This window comes from Danio aesculapii, chromosome 11, assembly GCF_903798145.1.
Source record: "Danio aesculapii chromosome 11, fDanAes4.1, whole genome shotgun sequence".
NCBI lineage: Eukaryota > Metazoa > Chordata > Actinopteri > Cypriniformes > Danionidae > Danio > Danio aesculapii.
Genome location: NC_079445.1, coordinates 2,739,081 through 2,764,433, shown reverse-complemented (window position 1 = coordinate 2,764,433; position 25,353 = coordinate 2,739,081). Strand labels below are relative to the sequence as shown.

The following is a 25,353-nucleotide window of genomic DNA, read 5'->3' as shown; positions in this document are numbered from 1 at the left end:
TAGGATAAATCATGATTACTGCATTTAAAGACGAAGCAGATTTTGGTAGTTCAAATATCCTGTAAAATTAACCTTAAATCTCATAATTAATCATATAGCACCATCCTTATTACAGTATTTCAGTGATTATTTGAACTACCAGCATTCACAAGCTAATAATGACTGAAAATAGAAAAGATTCTAACATTAAAAGCTAAAAACAGCAAGCAGACAGAAGTATTGGATGTTTTGTGATGTTTGTTTATTGATGGCATTACAATGGAGGTGTTTTTTTTTTGTTATTTCCATCGTTGTTTGACATTACAAAATGTGTACAGTACTTTCTTGGTTGATGCTAAACGTTCTCTGAACTCAAAAACACAGCCAAACGCGTTGGAGAGAATGTGAAGGCACGTCATGTTATTGAGAGCAGAACAAGAAGGACCGCAGCGGTCAGTCACAGTGTCGTTTAGAGCAGAAGACCACAGATCACATTAATATCCGTCACTGACCGCACACACACACACACACACAGCATCAGGGTCAGCAACTTTTTGGTGCACTCTAGTTTGATAAGCAGACTACTAATAAATGCTGCAAACAAACCACGCTTAATGGACAGTCCACCATAAAAATGAAGATTTTGTCATCATTTACTCACTCGTTTCAAACCTTTTGAGTTTCTTTCTTCCACTGAACACAAAAGAAGATGTTTTGAAGAATGTTGGAAACATGTAACCATTGAGTTCCATAGTAGAAAAAAAAACATTATGGAAGCCAATGAACCTCAAGTCGATCCGAACCTTTGAGTGTTGATTTTCTTCAGTTGAACACAAAAGAAGTTATTTTGAAGAATGTTGGACACTGGTAATCTCAGACTTCCATAGTATTTGTTTTTCTGCTTGAAAAAGTTTGAAACGAGTTGATGTTCATTGACTTTATTTTCCTTTTTCTGTTTAACACAAAAGATGATATTTTGAAGAATGTTAGAAACCGGTAACCATTGACCTCTATTGTATTTGTATTTTCTAATATGGAAGTCAGCGAACCTCAAGTTGTTTCAAACTTTCAAATCTCTTGATTAATTTGACCACGAAAGTAGATATTTTAAAGAATGTTAGGAACCGGTAACCACTGACCTCCATAGTATTTGTTTTTTCTACTTCAAGTCAACGAACATCAAGTCATTCCAAACTTTTGAGTTTCTTTCTTCGGCTGAACACAAAATATATTTTGAAAAATGTTGGAAACCTGTAACCATTGACTTATATAGTAAAAAAAAAAAACATACTATGGAAGTCAACAAACCTGAAGTGGTTCCAAACATTTGAGTTTCTTTATTCTGTTGTACACAAAAGAAGATGTTTTGAAGAATGTTGGGAGCCTGTAACCATTGACTTCCATAATATCTGTTTTTTCCCCTCAATGGAATTCAATGAACCTCAAGTGGTTCCAAACATTCAAGTTTCTTTATTCTGTTGAACACAAAAGAAGATATTTTGAAGAATGTTGGAAACCGGTAACCATTGACTTCAATAGTATGTTTTTTTTCACTATGGTAGTCAACGAACCTCAAGTGGTTCCAAACATTCAAGTTTCTTTATTCTGTTCAACACAAAAGAAGATATTTTGAAGAATGTTGGAAACCGGTAACCATTGACTTAAATAGTACAGGGTTTTTTTTCTCTATGGTTGTCAACGAACCTCAAGTGGTTCCAAACATTCAAGTTTCATTATTATTATTTTTGTGTGTGTTCAACAGAATAATTTGAATAAAGCTGAAAATCTGTAACCATTGACTTGCATAGCAGGAAAAACAGATACTATGGAAGTCAATGGTTACCAGTTTCCAACATTGTTTAAAATATATTGCGTCCAACAGAAAAAAGAAACTTGAAACTCTGGTTCCACTTGAAGGTCACGGACTTCCATAGTAGAAAAAATACATACTATGGAAGTCAATGGTTACCGGTTTCCAACATTCTTCAAAATATCTTCCCTAGGGCTCAACAGATAAAAGAAAATCATAAGCTTGGTTCCACTTGAGGTTTATTGATTTCTATAAGAGAAGAAATACAGATATTATGGAAGTCAATGGTTACCGGTTTCCAACATTCTTTAAAATATCTTCCCTAGCGCTCAACAGATAAAAGAAACTTAAAAGTTTAGTTCCACTTGAGGTTTACTGATTTCTATAGGAGAAGAAATACAGATATTATGGAAGTCAATGGTTACCGGTTTCCAACATTCTTCAAAATATCTTCTTTTTTAGATCAACACTAAAAACTCAAAGTTTAAAAGCACTTGAGGCAAGTAAAAACAAATTTTTCATTGTTTGCGTGATTTACCCCCTTAATGTCAGACAAATCAATCATCTGTGTGTTATAACTATAGATTCCAATGTAGCGTCAGATTTCCATCGATCTCTTAAAAGTTAATAACCTAACCTCGTTTCTCCTCGGAGAACTCGAGAGTATTGACATGATTAAACTATTTCTTAAGGAAAAATAAAAAAGGGTTAAAAGTTACTCCTTAAATCCATTGATATTCCTCACAACATACACTCTACGACTCTACCAGGACTTTGATTCCACTAACATATAGCGCGCTAACTTAAATAACAATACGATTAGGGTACATGATACATTTTTTTCCCTCCCTCATTTCCATCAACACCTCCTCCCAGTACAGTGACCAGTCAGCTTCACGATCAAAACATAACTTAAAAAGCAGAAGATATCCTACTACGACGACGACAAACGAAACAAAAAACACGACACGGAATTTATTAAGGAGTTTAAAATAAGGAAGGATTAGTGTAAGGATTTTAGTCTGGACTACTAGCTCGATCCTCTATGTCAGCATGATTCCTCTATTGCTTACGAATTAAAACATGTCAGGAGTAAGAAAATCTCAGCTAAGATGCACAATATTAATTAAGAACGCTCTAAAACATAAATACGACGGATAAAAACCAGCAGCTGACAGTTGATTGGTCGGTGGGTTGTTTTGTTTGTAAATGTGTCTGTGATTCTCAAATATAGGGGTATTGCGGGACCCTACGGGGGCTGAGCTGATACCCGCTGTAAGCCCCGCCCCCACCGCTCTCTCTAGTGGTGCTGGTGTAAGGGTGGGCGGGGTAATGTTGCTGGTAGTGGGCGGAGATTCCGTGGACCACACCCCCAATGCTGTCCTTTGGGATGAGACTGGCTGCATAGTGAGCGGTGGGCGGGGCGTGGATTGAGGGGGAGGAGCCCTGGACAAGGAGGTGCTCCATGTGGGACGCCGGGTTGGGGTAGGTGTATAGACTGGGGGTGCTGGTGAACGACGGCGCCTCTTGCAGGCAGTAATGGGATGAGGCCGGTGGGTACGTGTGCTGGCGGCGCAAAGATGACGGGACGACTCCGGGCGGTGCTTGAGACGAGGAGACAGTGGTCTGAAAAGACGGAGAGAGGATGTTGAGTGTTAAATTCGTTAACAGAAATAACGATGAAAAATAGTACAACCCCAAATCAGAGAAGGTTGGGTCAGTATGGAAAACGCTAATAAAAATAGGAAGTAGTGATTTCTAAATTTACTTTGACTTGTATTTCATTGCAAATGATAAAACACACATTATTTCATGAGTTCCTCAAGATTTTTATAGTTTTTCTTTTTTTAAATAAACACATTTCAAAAAAGGTGTAACGGTAAAGAATTTAGCACTTTATAATGTTGCCATTCCTTTACACAATACTTAAAAGGCATTTAGGGACAAGTGATGAAGTGTTTCAGGTGTAATTTTATCCCATTCTTCCTGCAAACAAGTCTTAAAGTGGGCAACAGTACACATTCTCTACTGGAGACAGGTCGGGACTGTAGGCAGGCCAGTCAAGGACTTTGTAATGTGTGCAGAATGTGGTTTTGAAATACAGAAATACAGATATTATGGAAGTCAATGGTTACCGGTTTCCAACATTCTTCAAAATATCTTCTTTTTATAGATCAACACTAGAAACTCAAAGTTTAAAACCACTTGAGGCACATAAAAACTAATTTTTCATTGTTTGCGTGAACTACCCCCTTAATGTCAGACAAATCAATCATCTGTGTGTTATTATTACAGATTCCAATGTAGCGTCAGATTTCCATCTATCTCTTAAAAGTTAATAACCTAACCTCGTTTCTCCTCGGAGAACTCGAGAGTATTGACATGATTAAACTATTTCTTAAGGAAAAATAAAAAAGGGTTAAAAGTTACTCCTTATATCCATTGATAAAGTGGGCAACAGTACACATTCTCTACTGGAGACAGGTCGGGACTGTAGGCAGGCCAGTCAAGGACTTTGTAATGTGTGCAGAATGTGGTTTTGCATTGTCTTGTTGAAATATGCATGGGCGTCCCTGGAAAATAAGGCAGCATATTGTGCTTCGATGTACTTTTCAGCATTAATAGTGCATCACAGAAGTGCAAGTGAGCTTCGCCAAGGGCACGGACACAACATACCATGACAGACCCTGGCTTTTGGACTTGGATGATCCTTTCCTTCTTTGATGCGAAGCACACAGCGTTCATTTCCCCCAAAAATACTGATTCAACTGACCACAGACGTTTGCACTGTGTGATGGTCCATCCCAGGTGCCTACAAGCCCAGAGAATTCGATGACGCTTCTGGACACTGTTAACATAGGGCTTCCTTTTGGCACAGTACAGTTTTACCTGGCATTTGTGGATGTTCCTTGAATGCTGTTTTTGTATCAAATCATAATTACAATCACCTGTTGACATCACCTGTTTCAAATCACATCATTACACAAATTTACCTGGTTACTAGCCCTAATTTGCTCCGGTCCCAACTTTTTAAAAATGTGTTGCAAGAACCAAAATTGGAATAAGTGTTTAAAAATCATGAAGAAATTAAATAATGTTTCTTGTTTTGTCGGCAATAAAATACAAGTCAAAGCAAATTTAGAAATCACTCCCTTATTTTCTAACTTTTTCTGATTTGGGGTTGTAATTTACAAACTTTTTTCCAAAGATTGAAATAAGAGGAATGCAGGAAATTATAGTTTAAGTCTTAATGCCATGTTAGTAGCATTGATAATGCAAAACAAAATCAAAAAACCTGCAGGAAAACATGGCTTATTTATCCAAGTCTTAATGTCATATTAGCAGCATTGGTAATTAATATTCAAAACAAAGTTACAAAAATAAGGTTTTTAAATAAACATTATATAATTATTTTTTTTGCATAAAACTGTTTTGAAGCTATATATATAGGATAAAGATCAGTTTCGGACACATGGGCGTTTGTGCTCACCTGACTGAGGTTTAGTGGTTGAGATCTGCTAAGCTCCTGTTGGTGCTCACTGACGCTTCCTCCTGAGCTGCTCTGATGTCTCGCAGCTGCAGCTCTCTTCGGCTTCATGTAGTAATTCTGAGGAAGACCTAAAACAGACAACCAATGCTTTTAAAACTACATATTCCATATTACTACAAATTAACAAACCAGCAAACAAACCCAAAACAAGAACAAAAAAACAAACAAAAAAACAAAACTGAAACAAAATAAAAAAACAAGTGGAAAAACAAAATGAAAAAAAAGCAAAATTAAAAAACTAAATAAAATAAATAAAACAAAAAACTAAGAAAAGTTTAATAAACAAACAAAAACTAAAACAAATACAAAAAACTAAATAAACAAAAGCAAACAAAAATTAAACAAAAAAACCCCCAAAACAAACACAAATTCGAAAAACAACAAACAAAAATGAAAAACAAAAACTAAAAACTAAAAGGAAACAAGCAAAAAAGAAAACAAAAAACAAACAAAACGCAATGCAACCTATCGCAACGCAACACAGACAAAGACATGAAAAAAGATTAAAAAAATATAACAGATCAAGAAAATGAATACATGCCTAGAGCCGGTGGGATTTTGGCTGATATGGAGCTCTCCACAGGCTGTGTTTTGACAGTCGGCGCCACCACTGCCAGAGATTTGGCCAGTCGTGAGGACTGAAGCCCGATGTGACCGTTCTGGGGTTTGGGAGTTAAGGGACTGGCAGTGGAGGAGTCCGAATCATGAACGGTCAAACAGCTGATCACATTCGTCCTATGGCTGGGGCCGCAGCTACAAAAGAGAGGGGGGGGGGGGTTTGTTAGGGATAAAATGATGAATATTCACAAGGATAAAATCATAAAACATGCTAAACAAACTACCAATATGTTTCCTACACGGATCATACACATGCTTACTACTTAAATTCGATTACATTTCCAGGACTTTAAAGTAAAAAAAAAAAAAACAAGCCACGCCCACTGTTCTCTCATTCTCCAAAACAACACCCATGTTAGCAGGGAGTGTGGTCACCTGGCGGGGTGAAACTTGCGCTCGTCCTCGTCTTCAGAGTCGCTGTGTATGGTGATGACGCTGACTGCAGGACTCGGGGTGTCGGAGATGATGATTGGCTGAGTCAGAAGAGCACTGTAAGACTGAGAGGCCACCAGAGCACTGCTGGAAAACACACACAGGGTCACAACAAAATAAAGATTATAGCATACAACGGCCTCAGGAAGAAAACAACATCAGATCCCACAGGCCAGATTTACTAAACTGATAATTACTCAATCCCATAAAAGCACCAACAGGAGTAAAATGTTTCGCACAATTAAAAAAAAAGTATCAATTAAAACACAGACACGCATACACACACATTAAAAGTCTAATTTATTAGCCTCCATTTAAATTTGTATTCTTTTATATTTTTCCCTAAATTCAGCTTAAGGGAGAGAAGATTTCAATACATTCCTAATCCTAATAGCTTTAATAACTAGCTTCAGCCATTAAGGGCAGGGCTATCAGTCATTTAGGGCGGGGCTATCAGACATTAAGGGCGGAGCGATCCGATATTAAGAGCAAGGTTTTCAGTCATTTAGGGCGGAGCCATTCGACTTTAAGGGTGGGGCTTTCAGTCATTTAGGGTAGGGCTATAAGTCATTTAGGGCGGGGCTATCAGACTTGTTTTGGGCTATTAGCCATTTAGGGCAGGACTATCAATCATTTAGGGCGGAGCTATCCGACATTAAGAGCAGGGCTTTCAGTCATTTAGGGTAGGGCTATCAGCCATTAAGGGTGGGACTTTCAGTTATTTAGGGTAGGGCTATAAGTCATTTAGGGCGGGGCTTTCAGTCATTTAGGGTAGGGCTATCAGTCATTTAGGGTAGGGCTTTAAGTCATTAAGGGCGGAGCTATTCGACTTTAAGGGTGGGGCTTTCAGTCATTTAGGGCAGAAATATCAGTCATTAAGAGTGGAGTTATTTGACTTTAGGTGCAGGGCTTTCAGTCATTTAGGGTAGGGCTATCAGTCATTAAGGGCGGGGCTTTCAGTCATTTAGGGTAGGGCTATTAGTCATTAAGGGCAGAGCTATCCGATATTAAGAGCAGGGCTTTCAGTCATTAAGGGCGGAGCTATTCGACTTTAAGGGTGGGGCTTTCAGTCATTTAGGGTAGGGCTATTAGTCATTAAGGGCGGGGCTTTCAGTCATTTAGGGCAGGGCTATCAGCCATTTAGGGCAGGACTATCAGTCATTAAGGGCAGAGCTATCCAAAATTAAGAGCGGGGCTTTCAGTCATTTAGGGCAGGGCTTTCAGTCATTTAGGGTAGGGCTATTAGTCATTAAGGGCGGAGCTATAGACATTAAGAGCAGGGCTTTCAGTCATTTAGGGCAGGACTTTCAGTCAATGTCCATATTTCAACAACTCCCAAAGAACAAAATCAAGCACCTCCTTATTTTTCTCTCATTTCAGGACCATTTCAAGTGGACAGTGATACAGATAGCGGAAAGAAAGCACAATCTTCTCTTCTGTTTCATGACAACTTTAAAGCCAGCACTGAAATAAGTGAAGGGCCCAAATACCCGCTGCTGGTGTCACAGCAGATGCGGCTCCTCTTGTTCTGCGAGCGAGTGGCTGTAGACGCTCCTCGATTGAGGGGATGAGCGGGATTGAGGCTGCTGAGGATGTGTGGGTTCTGTTGGACAACACCACTGTGCTGACCGCTCTGAGACGCCCTGCATCATGAAGAGAAAAAACAGCATTAAAAAAATGATAATACAGTGTTTTTTGGTGCACAAAATTGTTCTTGGAGCTTCGTATGATTACAGTTGAACCAGTGAATGTTTTTGGATCTAGACTTTGAATGCCTTGAGATGATTTCAGTATATGAAGGATAAGAGGGAGAGCTCAGATTTCATCTAATATATGTTCATTTGTGTTTTGAAGATAAACAAAGGATTCAGTATTAAAAAGACATTAGGGTAAGTAATTAAAACCATAATTGAATTTTAAGGTGAACTGACCCTTAAAGGAGACCCTCTATGCAATAATCACATAATAAGGGGTTTAGACAGTTGTGTGGCAACAGCGTGTGAATATATCCAGCTTCTAATGGTAAACATTTATAAATTTATTAATAATTTATAATCACACTTGATAAAGTCTGCAGAAACACTTTGATTGACACTCTCCCTTTGAACGTGTCATCAGAGGGGGAAAGCCCCGCCCACTAGTGACAATCTCTCCCTAATTAGCATAGGACGTTAGTCTTGTTTTTGAATCTGCCACTATGCTGACACACAGACATTTATAGCTCCGCCCTATTTAAAAAAAGAGCACAGACTCATTTGAATTTAAAGTGACAGTCACCAAAACACCACAATAAGGACCAAAGACTAAAAGAGTCAGTTTCAGAGAGTTATACAACATTACTTGTGTGGTGTTTTCAGCTGAAACTTCACATACAGATACACACACACACACACACACACTCTAGGGACATCAGAGATGCATTTTCAGGGTTTTTGCAGAAATAATAATGTCAAATTTAAGACTAAGACCTTTTTAAGAGCATTAAGTATTACATTTAAGACCTATATCACAATATCAAACACACGCATACACAAAGAGAAAATGCTTAAAAAAATAAAAATAAATAATAATAATTTGCAAAATTAGTGGTAAAATAAATGTATTTAAATTGAAGATACTGAAGACAGAAATAAACAAACAAGCTGAATTATACTTTTACCTGGCGCCGCATCGCACAGCTCACAAAACAGACGAGGCTTTTATACTTGACGCGTTCGCCATTGAGATATTCTTTTAAACGACCTAAGAAACCTACTGTAAAGTCAGACCGATAAACAGAGAAGTAGTACGTTTCCAGAACTACGTCATTAATATCATTGAAGATTTTTAAACTAATTGTTTTTTATTATTTTTGGATTTTATTATTATGATTATAAAGATGGCGACGCAGTGGAACAGTAGGTAGCGCTGTCGCCTCACAGCAGGAAGGTCGCTGGTTCGAGCCTCGGCTGGGTCAGTTGGCGTTCCAATGTGGAGTTTACATGTTCTCCCTGCGTTCGCGTGGGTTTCCTCCGGGTGCTTCGGTTTCCCCCACAGTCCAAAGACATGCGGTACAGGTGAATTGGGAAGGCTAAATTGACCGTAGTGTATGAGTGTGAATGAGTGTGTGTGGATGTTTCCCAAAGATGGTTTGCAGCTGGAAGGGCATCCGCTGCGTAAAAACGTGCTGGATAAGTTGGCGGTTCATTCTGCTGTGGCGACCCTGGAATAATAAAGGGACTAAGCCGAAAAGTAAATGAATGAATGATTATAAAGATAATAATATAATTTTTGCATAAGATGTAGTGTTACATGGACATTGCAAAAATAAGACCTGTGGTCAAATATTTAAGACCTAGAACAGCGAATTTAAGACTTAAGGCCTAAAATTTCGAGCTTTAAATCTTAGACTTGGACTTAGACCCTGCAGACACCCTGATTTTATATCTTGTAGCAGCATAGCAGGATAATAGGTGCCCTTTAACAAGATCGAATGGGGAAATTACGTCCTTCCTAAAATCAGAAATTTGGTTTCTAATTATTTTCGATTAAACATCCAGCCCTAAACAAGCTCACTGTTTACAGACAATGACAGTAGTTTCTGACCTCCAGCTGGATGTTTGCTGTGTGGAGTTTTCGGACAGCAGGGCCTGCAGAGGAGATTGGTTCACTACAGGCTGGTGGCTGGAGTTGTGGATGGTCATGCCAGGGACCTGCTGCCAGGCCGAGGGTATGAGGATCTGCTGGGTGCCCGCTGGCCAGGCCTGCTGAAAGAGCACAAAACATCTCCTTTAGTGGTGCTGGGGCAGAGAAAACTGTGGAAACAAGTGATAACGAAAACCACTGGCAAATGAAGGAAATGAAACAGCTCTGATCAAATCACAGTGATGTGGCCATTACACCTGAATTGACACATTCTGTCATGCCAGAACTTCAAGTAGCATGCTGATAAAAATGTGCAGCGTGACAACAACGCACACAATCAAAGCGACAGTTCGGCCAAGAATGAAAATTATGTTATCATTTACTCGCCCTGTTTGACTTCTGAACACAAAAGAAGAAATGCTTCATCAGCAATAAATAATACATAAAATAAAAATCTAAAACTCTTTAAAGTTGAAAGTTCCAACGTTTTTGAAAGATTCACATTTAAAATTACTTCATTTAAAGTCTCTCCAGATAAAAATTATTGTCTGATAACATTGAAAAATACTACAAATACACTAACAGGCCACTTTATTAGGTACACTTGTCCAACTGCTCGTTAACGCAAATTTCTAATCAGCCAATCACATGGCAGCAACTCAATGCATTTAGGCATGTAGACATGGTCAAGATGATCTGCTGCAGTTCAAACTGAGCATCAGAATGGGGAAGGAAGAAGATTTAAGTGACTTTGAATGTGGCATGCTTGTTGGTGCCAGACGGGCTGGTCTGAGTATTTCAGAAACTGCTGATCTACTGGGATTTTCACGCACAACCATCTCTAGGGTTTACAGAGAATGGTCCGAAAAAGAGAACGCACATGTCATAGTGTGAATCATCTCAGACTGGATTCTTGAACATGACAATGAGTTTACTATACTCAAATGGCCTCCAGTCACCAGATCTCAATCCAATAGAGCACCTTTGGGATGTGGTGGAACGGGAGATTCGCATCATGGATGTGCAGCCGACAAATCTGCAGCAACTGTGTGATGCTATCATGTCAATATGGAGCAAAATCCCTGAGGAATATTTCCAGTTATCTTGTTGAATCTGTGCCATGAAGGATTAAGGTAGTTCTGAAGGCAAAATGGGGTCTAACACAGTACTAGTAAGGTGTACCTAATAAAGTGGCCAGTGAGTGTAATGTAGCAATATTTAGCAAATGTGATATCTGAACAAGAAACAACACAAAACTCTTCTTTTTGCAGTGTGAATCAATCAAATTATCTCCCTGGGCAGCTTGAAGATGTAGCGCAGCCATTTGGTATGATTTTAAAAGCCAAGACAAGCACAGCATGCAGAAAAACCAAAATCATACACAAGCATTTAATATTTAGATGGATTTGGAGCCGGGGAAAAAAAAAAAAAAAAGAGCAGTCCGGAAACCTGTTGGGGAGAATCATGGCAGTTAGAAAACAATGAGCTAAAATTGGCCAAAAGATGTGCCATGCCAGAACGGGCTGCACTAGAGTACCTGCGGACAGACATGGCTATGAGAGGGAGAGGAAGATGAAGAGTGTGTTTGAGCTGCAGACCAGGTCAGCGTCCTCCCCTGAGAGGAAGAGGAGGAGGAAGAGGAACAGATGGTGGGGCTGGAGGTCAGAGGGAGATCAACAATACACTCTTCACACAACTAGAAGCTGCAAGCAAAGCACAGAAGAGTTCAGCACATGCCTCCCATGCCTGTAGCAGACCTGCACTGAGAGAGACTGATGGAGGAAATCACGACAGAGAGCAACAGACAAAATGGGAGAATAAGGAGAAATACAGAGTAAGAAAAAAGACTAGAGAACGAGAGATTTACAAATTAAGATCTGAAAAATAGAAATATTATATTATATGATATTAATGATGTTACATATACTGTTAAGTATGAAGTCAGATATTAATAATTTTGGGCTTGACTGTATTGAACTTATTCTTGACGTACAAGCAGGCGCAACCACTGGAATCTTTTTGGCTTGAGACTTCCAGTCTCATTCACTTCCATTGATTTGTTTTAACATTAAAAACAGCTGGCTCAAGCCTGGTTTATACTTCTGCGTCAAGTGATCGGCATGACCCACGGCGCACGCAACGCGCGTAGCTGTGCATTCATGATGTTTCTGCAGCTCTGCAATAACTCTTCCGAAACGCTAGTTGGCAGTAGGTGTTTATATTCCTCTGTGTCGAGTTTCTTCGCTGGTGTTTTGTTTTTTCTGAACGCAAAACAAAACTTTCCATGCGGAGCTCCTTCACGGGACTCCACACTTGTAAACAGTCGCTCCAACGGACTTGCGCGGCTCTCGGTCCCGCCCACACTCGTCAGCACTTCCAAGCCGACCAATCACAGAGCTTGTGTTATGCGCCGTTGCGACGTGTAGTTACATTTTTTGAGAGGTGCGCGTAGGCTGCGCCGTAGCATACGGGTGCGCTTGACAGCTAGTAATCTGAATAAGACAGTAATATGATTATACGTTTACATGAGTTGCTTTTAAATGTTTCTTTCATGATCTAATTTTACATGTTATAGCACATAATTCGATTAGCGTCATTGCATCACCGCGCTATCTACGTTTCCTCTGGAGTTTCATATAAGTTTGGGTGTTCATTTGTCAACTTAAACTGCAGTTTGGCACTTTCACTTTCATTCAGGAACATTTCATTCATGTCCCCATGACAAACGAGATATTGGATGCAAGTATGAACTGCTGGAGGAGTGTTGTTTTAAAGGGCACCTATGGTGAAAAATCTACTTTTCAAGCTGTTTGGAAAGACATATGTGCATGTATGGTGTATAGACCGTCATGTTGGGGTGATATAAACACACCCAGTCCTTTTTTTTCAATTTAGCAACATAAAAGTGGACCAATTGGAGCGGTTTTCAGACCGACCGCAACTTTACGTAGGAGTGCGGTCCCCCCGCCCACCGAATTGATTGACAGCTGTGCGCATTAACATGTCCCGGTAGTCACATGTATAATCATATAAACAAGACCAGACGTGCGCAAAGCAACCGGGAATAAAAGGCCTGTTCAGTTCGCTAGGATCATCAATCATCATCAAACATGATCAAGAGTGAGTTTCACAAGTTTAAAATGTTTTAAAACAGAGCATGTGTGTGATAAATTACAGCGATTTAGCTTAGCTTCACTTCATCAGCACAGCCGCATGTCAGAACAATTATAAAGGAAGACGCTTCAATCCCGGTTTGTGGACATTAAATCAGGTTTATTTTGTACATTAATATAACAAATATTCATACAGCAGTGGAGATTAACCTGTAGCCTGTCACATATGCGTGCAAAAAGAGTGCAAAGCTGTCTGTCTGTGTGTGCGTGCGCGCATGTGTATCTGTGTGCGCGCGTGAACTTTGTGTGACTGCGATGCAACTACACAATAAATACTCATTGGTAAAGTTTTTACTGTAGTATTTCTCACAAACGCTACGTGAGATCTGCTTCCTTTAAGTCTGTCTGTTGTCTGACGCAGCCAAGGGAGGAGATTAAGGCACGCAGAAAGGCACGTAGCAATGGTGGGCGGGGAGGACTAGCCTTAAAGGCACAGTACGACAAAACAGCCCCCTAGTGCAAAAATGTACCAAATAGAATCTTGCAAAAGGTATAATGAAAAATCTGATGGGTGTTTTGAGCTGAAACTTTACAGACACATTCTGAAGACGCAAAACACTTATATTAAATCTGAATGCATCAGACCACACGCCGTATGGGGGAAAAAAAAAAAAAACGCCGCATTTCACGATGTGTCTTTCTGTGGTCCTTCACTGACTCGGTAGGTGCAGAGAATAATGTCAAACAGCCGTGTGTGTGTGAAGACTATCCTGTTGCAAAATACGGCGAAAATCCTATATGACGGTAATAGTTTGATTGCGGTGTTTATATGGCTGTACTGCTCTTCAATAATGCCACTAACATCAGCATACTCCACATGTCTTGATCCAATTTCTGTTTAGTTCGATTAGGACTTTAGTCGGATTAAGGTAATAAAAAATAAATAAATATATAAATAATAATACTAATAATAATAATAATAATAATAATAATTCGCTGTTTACATGGTAGACTCTTAATCAGGGTATTGTCTTAATTGTAATAAAATCAGATTATTGGCGTCCATGTAAACATACTCCATGATATTTTTATCCAAGGTTATCATACCATCAAAATCTTATACCAGCCCATGCCTACACTCGCGGTCATTAGTAAACCATTTAAAAAAAGGTGCCTCAACTCAGAAAGCACATGCGGCGTGATCAGGTCCTACTCATATTTTCAGCCATTTTCCTTAATTGGCCAAAAACCAAACATGCCATTTTGAGCCGATAATTTTCATCCGCCAAATATTTGGTGCTTGCCTATCAAAGAGAGATCAGAAAGAGCTCAGGTAAGATCAGTTCTATTAAACAGCGATCGCAAAGAAATAAGAAAAACATCCAAAATAAAGCAGGATTAGAAAGAAAGCAGGATTTTGGATAGAAGTGATGAGATGATGGAGTTGTTAGTGGTAGAGCGCTGGGTGGGTCTCTCTTTACCAGCACTGTGGCTGTCTGCTCCAGCAGAGCGGGCCGTCCTGCCCCACAGCCCAGCGTCAGGGGCAGCGGGTACTGGGACGCCACTCCCGCTGGGTGAGGGTGCAGCGTGGCCACCATCAGAGGCGTGCAGGAGCCCTGTGGAGGAGGTGCACCATGGAGGAGGAAAGGGGCAAAAAGCACGGAAAGATTAGACAAAAGGTGAGACTCGGGTCAAGGGTACAAGGCTGTGATCTCATTTACTGGCACTCTCCAGCAGTGAATCAGGCATCCATGCAGATTTAAGAACTGATGTTTCCTCTCCTGGTCAACTGGACTCATGTGCAGTACGTCAGATTGTATTGAAGAAGCAGCGGAGAGTTAGACATCATGTCAGTTTGACCAAAGACTATAGAACACACAAGACGTGTCACTCGTATGGTTTTGAATGGGGAAAAGAGTAAGGTCAATATGGCGAATGAAGCCCCGCCTACTAGTACAGGAGCCAATCAGCGATCGATATAGACTGACGATTCTCCTGAGGAGGGGAGATGCGAGTTTCTGCAGATTTGGTGTGATTTGAACGTTTAGAAATGAAACTTAAGAGACAAGAGATAAAATTAAACTCGTTTATAATCGATAAAATTAAACTCGTTTAAACTCGTTTATAATCGATAAAATGAAACTCGTTTAAACTCGTTTATAATCGATAAAATGAAACTCGTTTATAATCGATAAAATTAAACTCGTTTAAACTCGTTTATAATCGATAAAATTAAACTCGTTTAAACTCGTTTATAATCGATAAAATTAAACTCGTTTATAATCGATAAAATTAAACTCGTTTATAATCGATAAAATTAAACTCGTTTAATTTTATTAGTGATTCCTAATATGAAACTTAATTATAAGCTTGGCAAGCAATTTCGGAGAACTTGATGTTTCCCCATTCAAACAGAATGCCCAAGAGGCGTTTTTAAAATGGCCGCCGAGTGAAATGACTTGGTTTGCCAGAGAGACCGATGCGCTGTGCGCCATACCTGTGTCAGCATGCTGGGTTGAAGCTGCAGGGGTTGCGTGGACTGGTTTTGCTGGACAACAGGAACGCCGTTCTCCATCCTGACAGGATAGCTAGAGGTTTTATTAGAAGATGGAAGCCCTGCAAGGGAAAAAATATAAGGTTTTAACAAAAATAAAGACATTAATTCACAACAAATTGCTCAATGTGATGACTTTAAGACAGAACACGTGACCCTGGTCTTATGTTGCATGGGTATATTTTTGGTAATAGCTGCAGGATATTGGAAAAAAACTGACACAGCAATATGTCCTAATTAGTAAAAATTAAAGATTTTTCGTTAACTAACATAAGTTAGTTACTAACTTACTAACATAAGTAACATAATGTGGTCGCACCAACTAAAATTTAGCCGCACCCAACAATTATGTCCACCGTTACTACAAGTTTTATATTACAGATTGATTGCATTTGAAATCATCCTGATTATTAAAAATGAAGGATTAAATTAAATGAGTAGCTTCAGTGGCAAACGCCGTTACCTGAAAACTCTGTCCCACAGACTTTACAGTGAATCGCTTTTAAGAGTCTTATCCACTCTTTGACAGTGTATCACTACTCAGAATTTTAGGCGGTAACTTCAGGTGGTTTCTAAAACCAAATCTGTCGGTGTGCTTTTCATTCTCAGCACTTTACATTTTCGTGGCTGTAGCTCCCGGTCATCTGAAGGCAGAAAGCATTGACTGAATAATTGACAGCCGATATTAACCAATTCATTCACGTTCAGTTCTAGAGCAGTGCACCAATCAGAAGATTTTGAAGGCGGGGCAGGCATTGCGGGATTTGTTTACTGTAGAAAGTTGACGCGAGGACAGTTGTAAACTATTCCTGAGCGATGCGTTTCACATTTTTAGGTGCAACGATGCATTCTGCGTGAATGTCTGCAAAATCTGCACACCTGTGAACATTTTGCAGTGAAAACCAGTCGCACGGCAACAATTTTTTGCACTCGCACAAATGCTCCCAAATATATTGAGGTCGATTGGATAAAATTCCAGGCGAATATGCGACCGAAACACTCGCAATTTCGAGCCCTGGTTATGTAAAGATGATATTCTATGAATATTTTATTTTCTAAATTTCCAACTGTAAACGTATTAAAATTAAATTAAGTTTTATTTCTGTAAAATATTTTTTATTTAAGCAAGTTTAAAACTTCAAATTGCAGAAATTTGCATCTCGGCCAAATACTGTCCAATCCTAAAAAAACCACACATCAATGGAAAGCTTATTTATTTATTTACAATATAAATCTCAATTTCAGAAATTGGACACTCATGATACTTTAGTCCAAATATTTTACCAGGCCAAAAAAGCCTAGCAAGATTAGGCAGCAGAATTTATTATGGAAATGGAAACGTGTAACCATTGGCTGCAATATAGTGTTTGTTGTTCCTACTATGGAAACCAATAGTTACACAGGGCTCAAACTGAGCTCTTTTACTTAGTCGCACCGATGCCACCAACTTTAGGAGAACCCACCAAAAATGAATGAACACCGCTGCAAATTGTACATTAACTAAGGACTAACAAAAACCAGAAACAACTATCTAATCCTGTGCTGACTTATTGATATTTCCCCAATATTTCCAAAAGGATTGTCCAACAATTCTAAAATATTAATGATGACAACAATACTAACAATGAATTGCATTTCTCATTATCATGCTGCTTTGAATGTGAATTAGCTGCTATAAAAGTCCTACTGGCATCAAACAAAAATGAAGCATTGCAGTAAGAAATATCCATTTTGCACTGTTGTTTTTATATGCATGTCAATTTATTAAACAAATAATATTTCTGCTACAAAAGAGAGATGTAAGATTATAATAAATCATTTAATTCAATACTGAAAGCTGCAAAGCAGTCATCAGTAACTAAATAGAAAAATAATATGCATCTCAAGAAAGAATGGACAAAAGAAACTAAAGTAAATGTATATTGTTGAGTGAACTATCCCTTTGAGAGGATCTACTCCTAGTATGCAATCAAATGTAAATAAAACTCAAATTACCCAATCAAATCAAACTCAAATGATCAAACCCACTTCCAGCTCACCTTGTATAGTGGTTGGGGGGCAGACGATGAGGGTTTGCTGGAAGGGTTCGGTCTGAGCACACAGCTGGGTGGAGCGGGTCTGCAGGGGGATGCTGGGCTGAGCCAGGCCTGGGATGTTTATGGTGGCCTGCTGGTAAAGAGCCGGCTGGTAGTTGAGGAGGGGAACAGCTCCACCAGCAGAGGGAACCTGAGGGGAACATTTACACCAGTGTTAACGACTGTAAAACCACTCTCTATCCACTAAATCAGGGGAGTCCAAACTCAGTCCTGCAGCGCCGGCGTCCTGCAGGTTTTAGCTCCAACTTGCGTCAACACACCTGCAAGGATGTTTCTAGAAAGCTTAGTAAAGCTGCGGTCACATTGGTCTTTTGGCCCCATAGACTTCAATTGCGAATGCGACAGCAGAAACGCAAGCTCGTGCGTCAAGTTTCGCAGTTCGCTGCATTGCAAAGTTTAAGCTTGGTGAACTCTGACCTGCGAAATCTCATCTCGTGATTGCGCAAGACCAATCGAAGATCAAAACGTGACCTTTCTGTACAGAAACGTAAAATATGGACCAATCGCTGAACTGTGCAGAGCTGTGGCCTTCCAGGAACTGAGTTTGACACCTGTGATATAAGGTGTCGGTGTTGAGTAAATGGCTGTTTTTTCAATGTGCGTTCTTCAGCGATCTTACGTCCTCGTGTAACGTCATCATCAGCTGCCAAAGCTCATTTTCAATACTCAAAATCACAAGAAGGGAGGACGCGTAAAACTTCCTGGATGTGTTCTTGATTTCGAGGACGCACCGATGCTGACTTGCACTGATCTCGCTCTAGAAGTCCCAGAAGTCATTGCGACTGGAGTTGGGAAGCGCAGCATTTTATTTAGATTTATTATTAAAGTTCAGAGATATCACTTATTTACCTCAGGAGGAGTTTCCCTAAATGAAACGGTAAAAGTGAACATTACCATGGACATCTTAATAAAGGAATAAACTAATTAAATGTGTTTGTTTGCTGAAATTCGTATTAAAATCTGTTTTAATTATATTGTTTTTATGCATAGTATATATTTTGAATACATACAATAAGTTGTTTGAATGCTGTAATGTTTGAATAATTTACCATTAAAAAACGCGCAATGGTCACGTGACCATCAGGAAGAACGCAGCATCTCATTTTTCAAAAGAACGTAGCATCTCAGTTCCCTGTTCTCGCAGTCTCCCGAGTTCATTCTTCCGAGGACACCTGGCAAGACCGGTCTCCACAAGAACGTAAATCCTTTCTCAGAATTGAGAACAGCCAATGACTAAATTCCTTCACTACTATTTTGTTTTTTTACCCACAATCCACTCTGATTTTGAGTGTACATGCGATGCATTCAATCAAATACGAGTCGCTAAAAAAGCTAATTCTTATTTTAAGAAAGGATTACCACAGGAGTTAGCAAAAAATAAAGTTCATACTTTCGTAGAGGTTATTTCTTATATTATTTGAATTTAAATATTACATGTACGTAATTTTTTAAATGTTTATCAACAAATGTAAAAGTGGTTATTAATTAATGTAAAAATATAATTAAAAATAAATACCCATTAAAAAGATATTACAGTAATTTATAGTAAATACTACAGTGTTTTTCAACCATACTATAGTAAAGTATATTAAACTGTATGTTTTATAGTATTTACAACTAGTTACTTATTCAAATATTTAACTAGAGTGAACTGATAAACTGTAAAAATACTGTCGCATACTTCAGTTTTTACTACAGTGAACTGTGATGTATTGTAATATAATATATACTTGGAACAGTACTGGGTAATTCATTTATATACTATAGTGGTCCTACCATAGCAATTGTAGATTTTCCACAACAGATTTAGGGCCTACTCACACTATGCTATCCGAACCGTGCCCAGGCCCATTTCCCAGATCGTTTGAGAAGTGTGAGTGCTCTAAATCAGGCTCAGACCCGTTGGAAGAGGTGTGCCAGAGCCCGGTTCACTTGGGCTTTGGTGAGGTACACTTGTGTGTGAGTGCAAAACGCGCCAAAGCCCGAAACTGAAAGCGAGACGTGACTTTTAAGGGACTGTTTCATATGCGTTTATTAATTATTCTTACTGTTCAATGAATGCAAACTGTCATAGTTTATTGAAGACGCAAACCCCTCACTCCACGACAGCTGCACCTGCAGCAAACCTCCTAATTCCTGCAGCACGAGGACTTTATGACTGTTTATGAGCGTCAAAAGTGGCTGATCTGTTGTATGGCTGACACAATATGCAAATCAAATTACTTAAACGACGATATAACTAAAGAAATCTCCACGGTGCAGAGCGAGAGCGCCTCATCGATGACGTAAGCGTGCCCATGCCAGAATGTAATGTGAGTGCGGCCCGTCGGGGGAGACGAGAGGGGGGACAAGCGTGCTTTGGCCCGGTTCAAGGCAACTGTACATAGTGTGAATACGCCCTTATTCGAGTAATTTCCTATAGTATGGTTCAAAAACAGAACAGTATTTATAATAAATTACTACAGTACTTTTTCATGTGGGTAAGCATGAGAAGCTGTCATTTTTGTTCCCCCTTTTTCTACTCATTTGCCTTCCACTATATAGGGATCAGTGAAGAAGTGTGTGTTTTGAAGCGGAGGCAGTTCTCCTCACCTGACTGTGCTGGTTAAGCTGGCTGCTGAAGGTCACAGTTAGGTTTCCTGCAGTTCCAGGAACAGTATTAGCAGCAAACAGAGCCTTCCCACTGTCGAAGCTACTGTTTCTTCTCTTGCAGATATCCATGTTCTGGAAGCACGACTTCACACTGGAACAGTTATAAGAACACCAGTTAGAAAAAAAAACTAACACAAAAATCAACCAAAGCTGTTGATGCGTCCCAATTAACCTACGTGTACTATGTCCTGAAAGGATGTAAGTAGCAAGTAGCAGAGCTGGTATACCATTACTCGCAGAGAGATTTTAAAGACTCTGAGATACACACCAGAAGATAAACATTCTTGTATTCAGTGTTTGTCCATGGTAAATAGAAAGCACTGTGGCGTGACACGGCTGCTTGACTTTAATGAAATCTTTATCTCTCACAGCCGCCATTGCTGTTGTGTTTAGGAGTCTACTCGAGAGGCGTGACACCTTTACAACCCAGCCCACTGCAGCGTGAGGGTGTCTGAATGTTTAAAACAGTATACATTCACTCAGCATTTTCAAACTTCTTTCAGGCCTTAAACGAAGAACTTAATTTGAAGTATACTGTTGCCTTAATTTCATTTTTAATTTCTATTTAGGACGGACACTTTGCGAATTGTTGTGAATGTATGTTCAAAGTCTGTATGAACTGGAAGCTGCGACCATTTTTTTCCCCATATTTTGACGCAGTTCCTAGAGAAACGAAATATTAAATGAGAAAACAGTGGGCGTGGCTTGCTTTTCTCTACTGCGAGCTGATTGGATGTAGTAAAGTAGGCTTTTCAATCAGAAAGATCGGAAAAAGGGTTTCGGAAGAGCTATTACAACCTCAGACTCCTCCTGCTCACCATTTCTGTTTGTCAAAACTGACAGCTTGAGGGGCGTGGTTAAGTATGTTAGCCACGCCCAAATCTGAGAATTGAACTGAAAACAAACAGGAAGTGCATTTTCAGGTTTCAATTCTAAATTACAGGGCAAACTATTGTTTTTTTTCCCCTAATGACATAACAGATGAATTGTTCAGCACAGAACTAGCAATGTGGGCTGATAAAATCAATACGGTTAGTTTTGATTTCATGTGTACTTTAAAAGGACATACTGTGAGCTGTGTGGGAAGTTCAGCAGGTGGCTCATGGTCACAAACGGATGTGCCAGTGTCTTTGTGGGTGTGATTCTTTTATCGGCGTCCAGCCTCAACATCCTCTTCAGCAGGTCAATCAGCTCCCGCCGGTCCGCCTTCTCCGCCAGCAAGTCCGTCCCTTCTAAATGATTCGGCAGATTGACCTGGAAAGCAGAAACAATTTACACTGATAAATATTACAGGATTTGATCCTTTTGAAGCGTTGCATTTTAGACATTTCAACTCACCTGCATCATGTCATCTAAACAATTGAAGATGTATTTTCTTGCTTCTTTGGACTTGATACCCATTTCAGACTCGTGCTCAGATGGGGTCTAGAAAAAAAAATACAAAAAACAATTGTTTTTTATGTTACCCTGGATGACAAAACTATAAGTGTTTGAATTTGAAATGTATACTCAATCTGAAAACTGAATAAATAGGTTTGTATTGATAAGATGGAACAATATTTGGCTGAGATACAACTGTTTGAAAAACTGGAGAAAATACTTTATTGTGGTCTAAATCAGGGTGTCTTGGAGGGGAGAGGTGTCCAATCTACAGCATCTAAACACTGGGGTACCTCAGGGCTCTGTTCTTGGGCCACTTCTCTTCTCCATCTACACGGCATCTTTAGGAACAGTCATCCAGAAACATGGTTTTTCCTACCACTGCCATGCTGATGATACCCAGCTATACCTCTCTTTTCTCCCGGATGATCCCTCGGTTCCAGCTCGCATTTCAGCCTGCCTGTCAGACATTTCACACTGGATGAAAGATCATCATCTTCAGCTTAACCTCGCGAAAACGGAAATGCTTGAAGTTTCTGCCAACCCGACTCTACACCATAACTTTTCAATCCAGATGGATGGGGCAACCATTACTGCATCCAAAATGGTAAAAAGCCTTGGAGAAATGATTGATGACTAAACTTCTCTGAGCACATTTCAAGAACTGCTCGATCTTGCAGATTCGCACTCTATAACATCAGAATGGTCCGACCCTTCCTATCTGAACATACAGCTCAACTCATTGTTCAAGCTCTTGTTCTCTCCAAACTGGACTATTGCAACTCTCTACTAGCCGGGCTTCCAGCTAGTTCTATCAAACCTCTTCAGCTGCTTCAGAACGCAGCAGCACGAGTGGTCTTTGATGAACCCAAAAGAGCACATGTCACTCCGCTACTTACCCGTTTGCACTGGCTGCCAGTTCCTGCTCGCATCAAATTCAAAGCTCTGATGTTTGCTTACAAAGCGACCTCTGGCTTTGCTCCTTCGTATCTGCTCTCACTTCTGCAGATTTATGTGCCCTCCAGAAACTTGCGTTCTGTGAATGAACGTCGCCTCGTGGTTCCATCCCTAAGAGGGAAGAAATCACTTTCCCGAACTCTCACATTCAATCTGCCCAGTTGGTGGAATGAACTCCCTAACTGCATCAGAACAGCAGAGTCACTTGCTGTCTTCAAGAAACGACTAAAAACTCAACTATTTAGTCTCCACTTTCCTTCCTAGTCTGCAACTTCCTCTCTGGCTATACCACTAACTGTACTCTCACTCTCTCTCTCAAAAAAAAAACTACATTACTAATGCTTTGCTTCTTAGACTTTACACACCTGAAACTTGTCTATAGCACTTGTTCACTGCTGCTCTTATAGTTGTGTAAATTGCTTCCTTGTCCTCATTTGGAAGTCGCTTTGGATAAAAGCGACTGCTGAATGACTAAATGTAAATGAAGTTCTTGGCAATACACAAATTAAAAAACTACAAATAAAAAATTGAGATGACAATTATAATAGGACAATTACAAAAGCACTTAATATTATAATGATTTCTGGCATAAGAGAAAAATCAATAACTCTGACCTATACGTTGTACTTTTGGCTATTCGCAGAATCTATGCACCGTAATCTGAATGTAAAAACGTTTACATTTTGTTTTACCTTTCTAAAAAATGTACGAATCAAGGAATACAAATGCTAGCAAAAGTTATAATTAGGGTGATTTAACACTTTCACACACATGGCCTGGCCTGTAAAAGAGTTTGAATGAATTGAAGAATTTTGAAAGACTTTATTGCCTCAGGTTTGTACATTGGAGTTAGCTGCATTTTCAAAGTGCCAACAGAGAATAGCACACGCATTATTCTCAAACATGTAAAAATACACAATGAAAAGACGCAGCAATTAGCATGCCATGAAACCATAACAGTTTTGAAAAACGTTAAGACTGTGCAATGAGATATAGGTGTCGTTACACTAGTGTGCTTTCATATTAAAATGGCCGTTTAAGGGCTGGGACACACCAAATCGATGCCAAACAACTAGCACCAACAAAACTCAACTGGATCGCATCTGGATCAAACGTTGCTCGTTAACACACCAAACGGACGAAAGCAAAGTGAAACGAGAGCCGCGTCCTGCGTCTGCACAGGAGTATGTGTCTTTCTGCTCTGTATTCTCGTTCCGCAAAGGAAAAATCTAACTTCTGACGCGCACAAAGTGTAAACAAAGCAGCATTTAGTACAATTATCACAGTAATTATCTCTCACATCGGAGGGTTTCACTCCTGTAAACATATCTGATCATTTAATAATCCATATCATTTGCAAATATTTGAGAAATGTAGCCGCTTCTTTGTGTTCCTTCTTGACTTAAATTCTTTACTTCCTACGTCACTTCACTACATCGAACTTGCAATCTGATTCGCTGCTGATTAACCAATCAGAGTGCTCTCTTCAGCCGACGGCAATTCGACGTGCAGAAATCTGTCAACATTATATAGTCTAAAAAGCATGATCCATTATAATTCACACTCACTGGGCATGCGCATACTTTGCTGGTTGTCTATCATTTGCATAATGGTCTTATAAGAGGAGACTTACGATTAAATTACTAAAACAAAATAGTCCAGAAGACCAATCTGAGAGTGATTGTGGATAGCCATGTCTCTGTTGTCAAAAGCTTGCATTTCAGACCATCTCCACTGAAACACAAACTAAAACTTAAGTCTCCAGTATTTTCGGTATTTTTTTTTTTGCTTAGTTTTGAATGACGAAAAAAATGATTCGAATTATGGTGTGGTTCAAATTTCAAGTTGAACTGTTCAATGAAATAAGGATGTACTGACTTTTAACCTCCACAACGGATAGCTGGAGTCCGGTCCTCTGTTGAAGAAGCGGCTTGTCTTTGTGCCGGCACTCAAGAGATACTCTGGAGGCAAACCCTGTGTCTGAGAAATGTACCGAATCTGGAAGGGGAAAAATTGAGTTTGAGGACTGGATAGGAACTAATTAAGTTTAAATAGCATAAAATAACAGCGTGACATAATTGCGCATATTGTCAGCATTGTTCTGTACTTGTTTCACTAAAGGAATCCTGCAGATATGATAACAGTACAATATCAGCACACTGCTGCAGTTTAGCCACATAAAAAAAACTACTTAACGCATTTTACATACAAAAGAGGCACATTATTATATTAAAGCAGTGTTTCTCAACCACATTCCTGGAGGACCACCAACACTGCCGGTTTTGGATGTCTCCTTTGTCTATTACAGCCATTACTGGTCTTTTAGTCTCTGCTATTGAGCTGATGATCTGAATCAGCTCCAGCGACATGGTTGAGAAACACTGGATTAAAGCATTTATTACAGAAAGCACCTTGCTAATGGTATGCAACTATTAGAGATCAAATTAAGCACCAACGATAACACTAATGCAACTACAAACAGCATGCAGTTATATTTTATAGGAATGTTGTGAGAAAACTGCATTTGTATACACAAAGCAACACTAATCCTCACAGAAATCTTAGCACAAGTCACTTCCTACATCACT

General features: G+C 39.5%; 1 protein-coding gene across 5 annotated transcripts in view; it reads right to left on the bottom strand.

Annotated features, from left to right (window-relative positions):
* Positions 1 to 219: 219 nt before the first annotated feature.
* Positions 220 to 25,353, bottom strand: part of hipk1b (homeodomain interacting protein kinase 1b) — a 35,956-nt gene continuing 10,822 nt past the window's right edge. Inside the window, exons 5-17 of one of the 5 annotated variants that reach the window (XM_056468738.1) lie at positions 24,644 to 24,763; positions 21,767 to 21,853; positions 21,498 to 21,682; positions 20,369 to 20,519; positions 17,720 to 17,906; positions 15,624 to 15,742; positions 14,608 to 14,742; positions 9,975 to 10,135; positions 7,880 to 8,032; positions 6,333 to 6,476; positions 5,881 to 6,092; positions 5,280 to 5,407; positions 220 to 3,415 (exon numbers count right to left, since the gene is read on the bottom strand). In XM_056468738.1, the coding sequence (XP_056324713.1) occupies positions 3,014 to 3,415; positions 5,280 to 5,407; positions 5,881 to 6,092; positions 6,333 to 6,476; positions 7,880 to 8,032; positions 9,975 to 10,135; positions 14,608 to 14,742; positions 15,624 to 15,742; positions 17,720 to 17,906; positions 20,369 to 20,519; positions 21,498 to 21,682; positions 21,767 to 21,853; positions 24,644 to 24,763 (2,184 nt within the window). In that variant the 3' untranslated portion in view covers positions 220 to 3,013. The remainder of the gene's footprint in view (positions 3,416 to 5,279; positions 5,408 to 5,880; positions 6,093 to 6,332; positions 6,477 to 7,879; positions 8,033 to 9,974; positions 10,136 to 14,607; positions 14,743 to 15,623; positions 15,743 to 17,719; positions 17,907 to 20,368; positions 20,520 to 21,497; positions 21,683 to 21,766; positions 21,854 to 24,643; positions 24,764 to 25,353) is intronic. The other 4 variants (XM_056468739.1, XM_056468740.1, XM_056468741.1 and 1 more) reach the window with 4 other exon arrangements.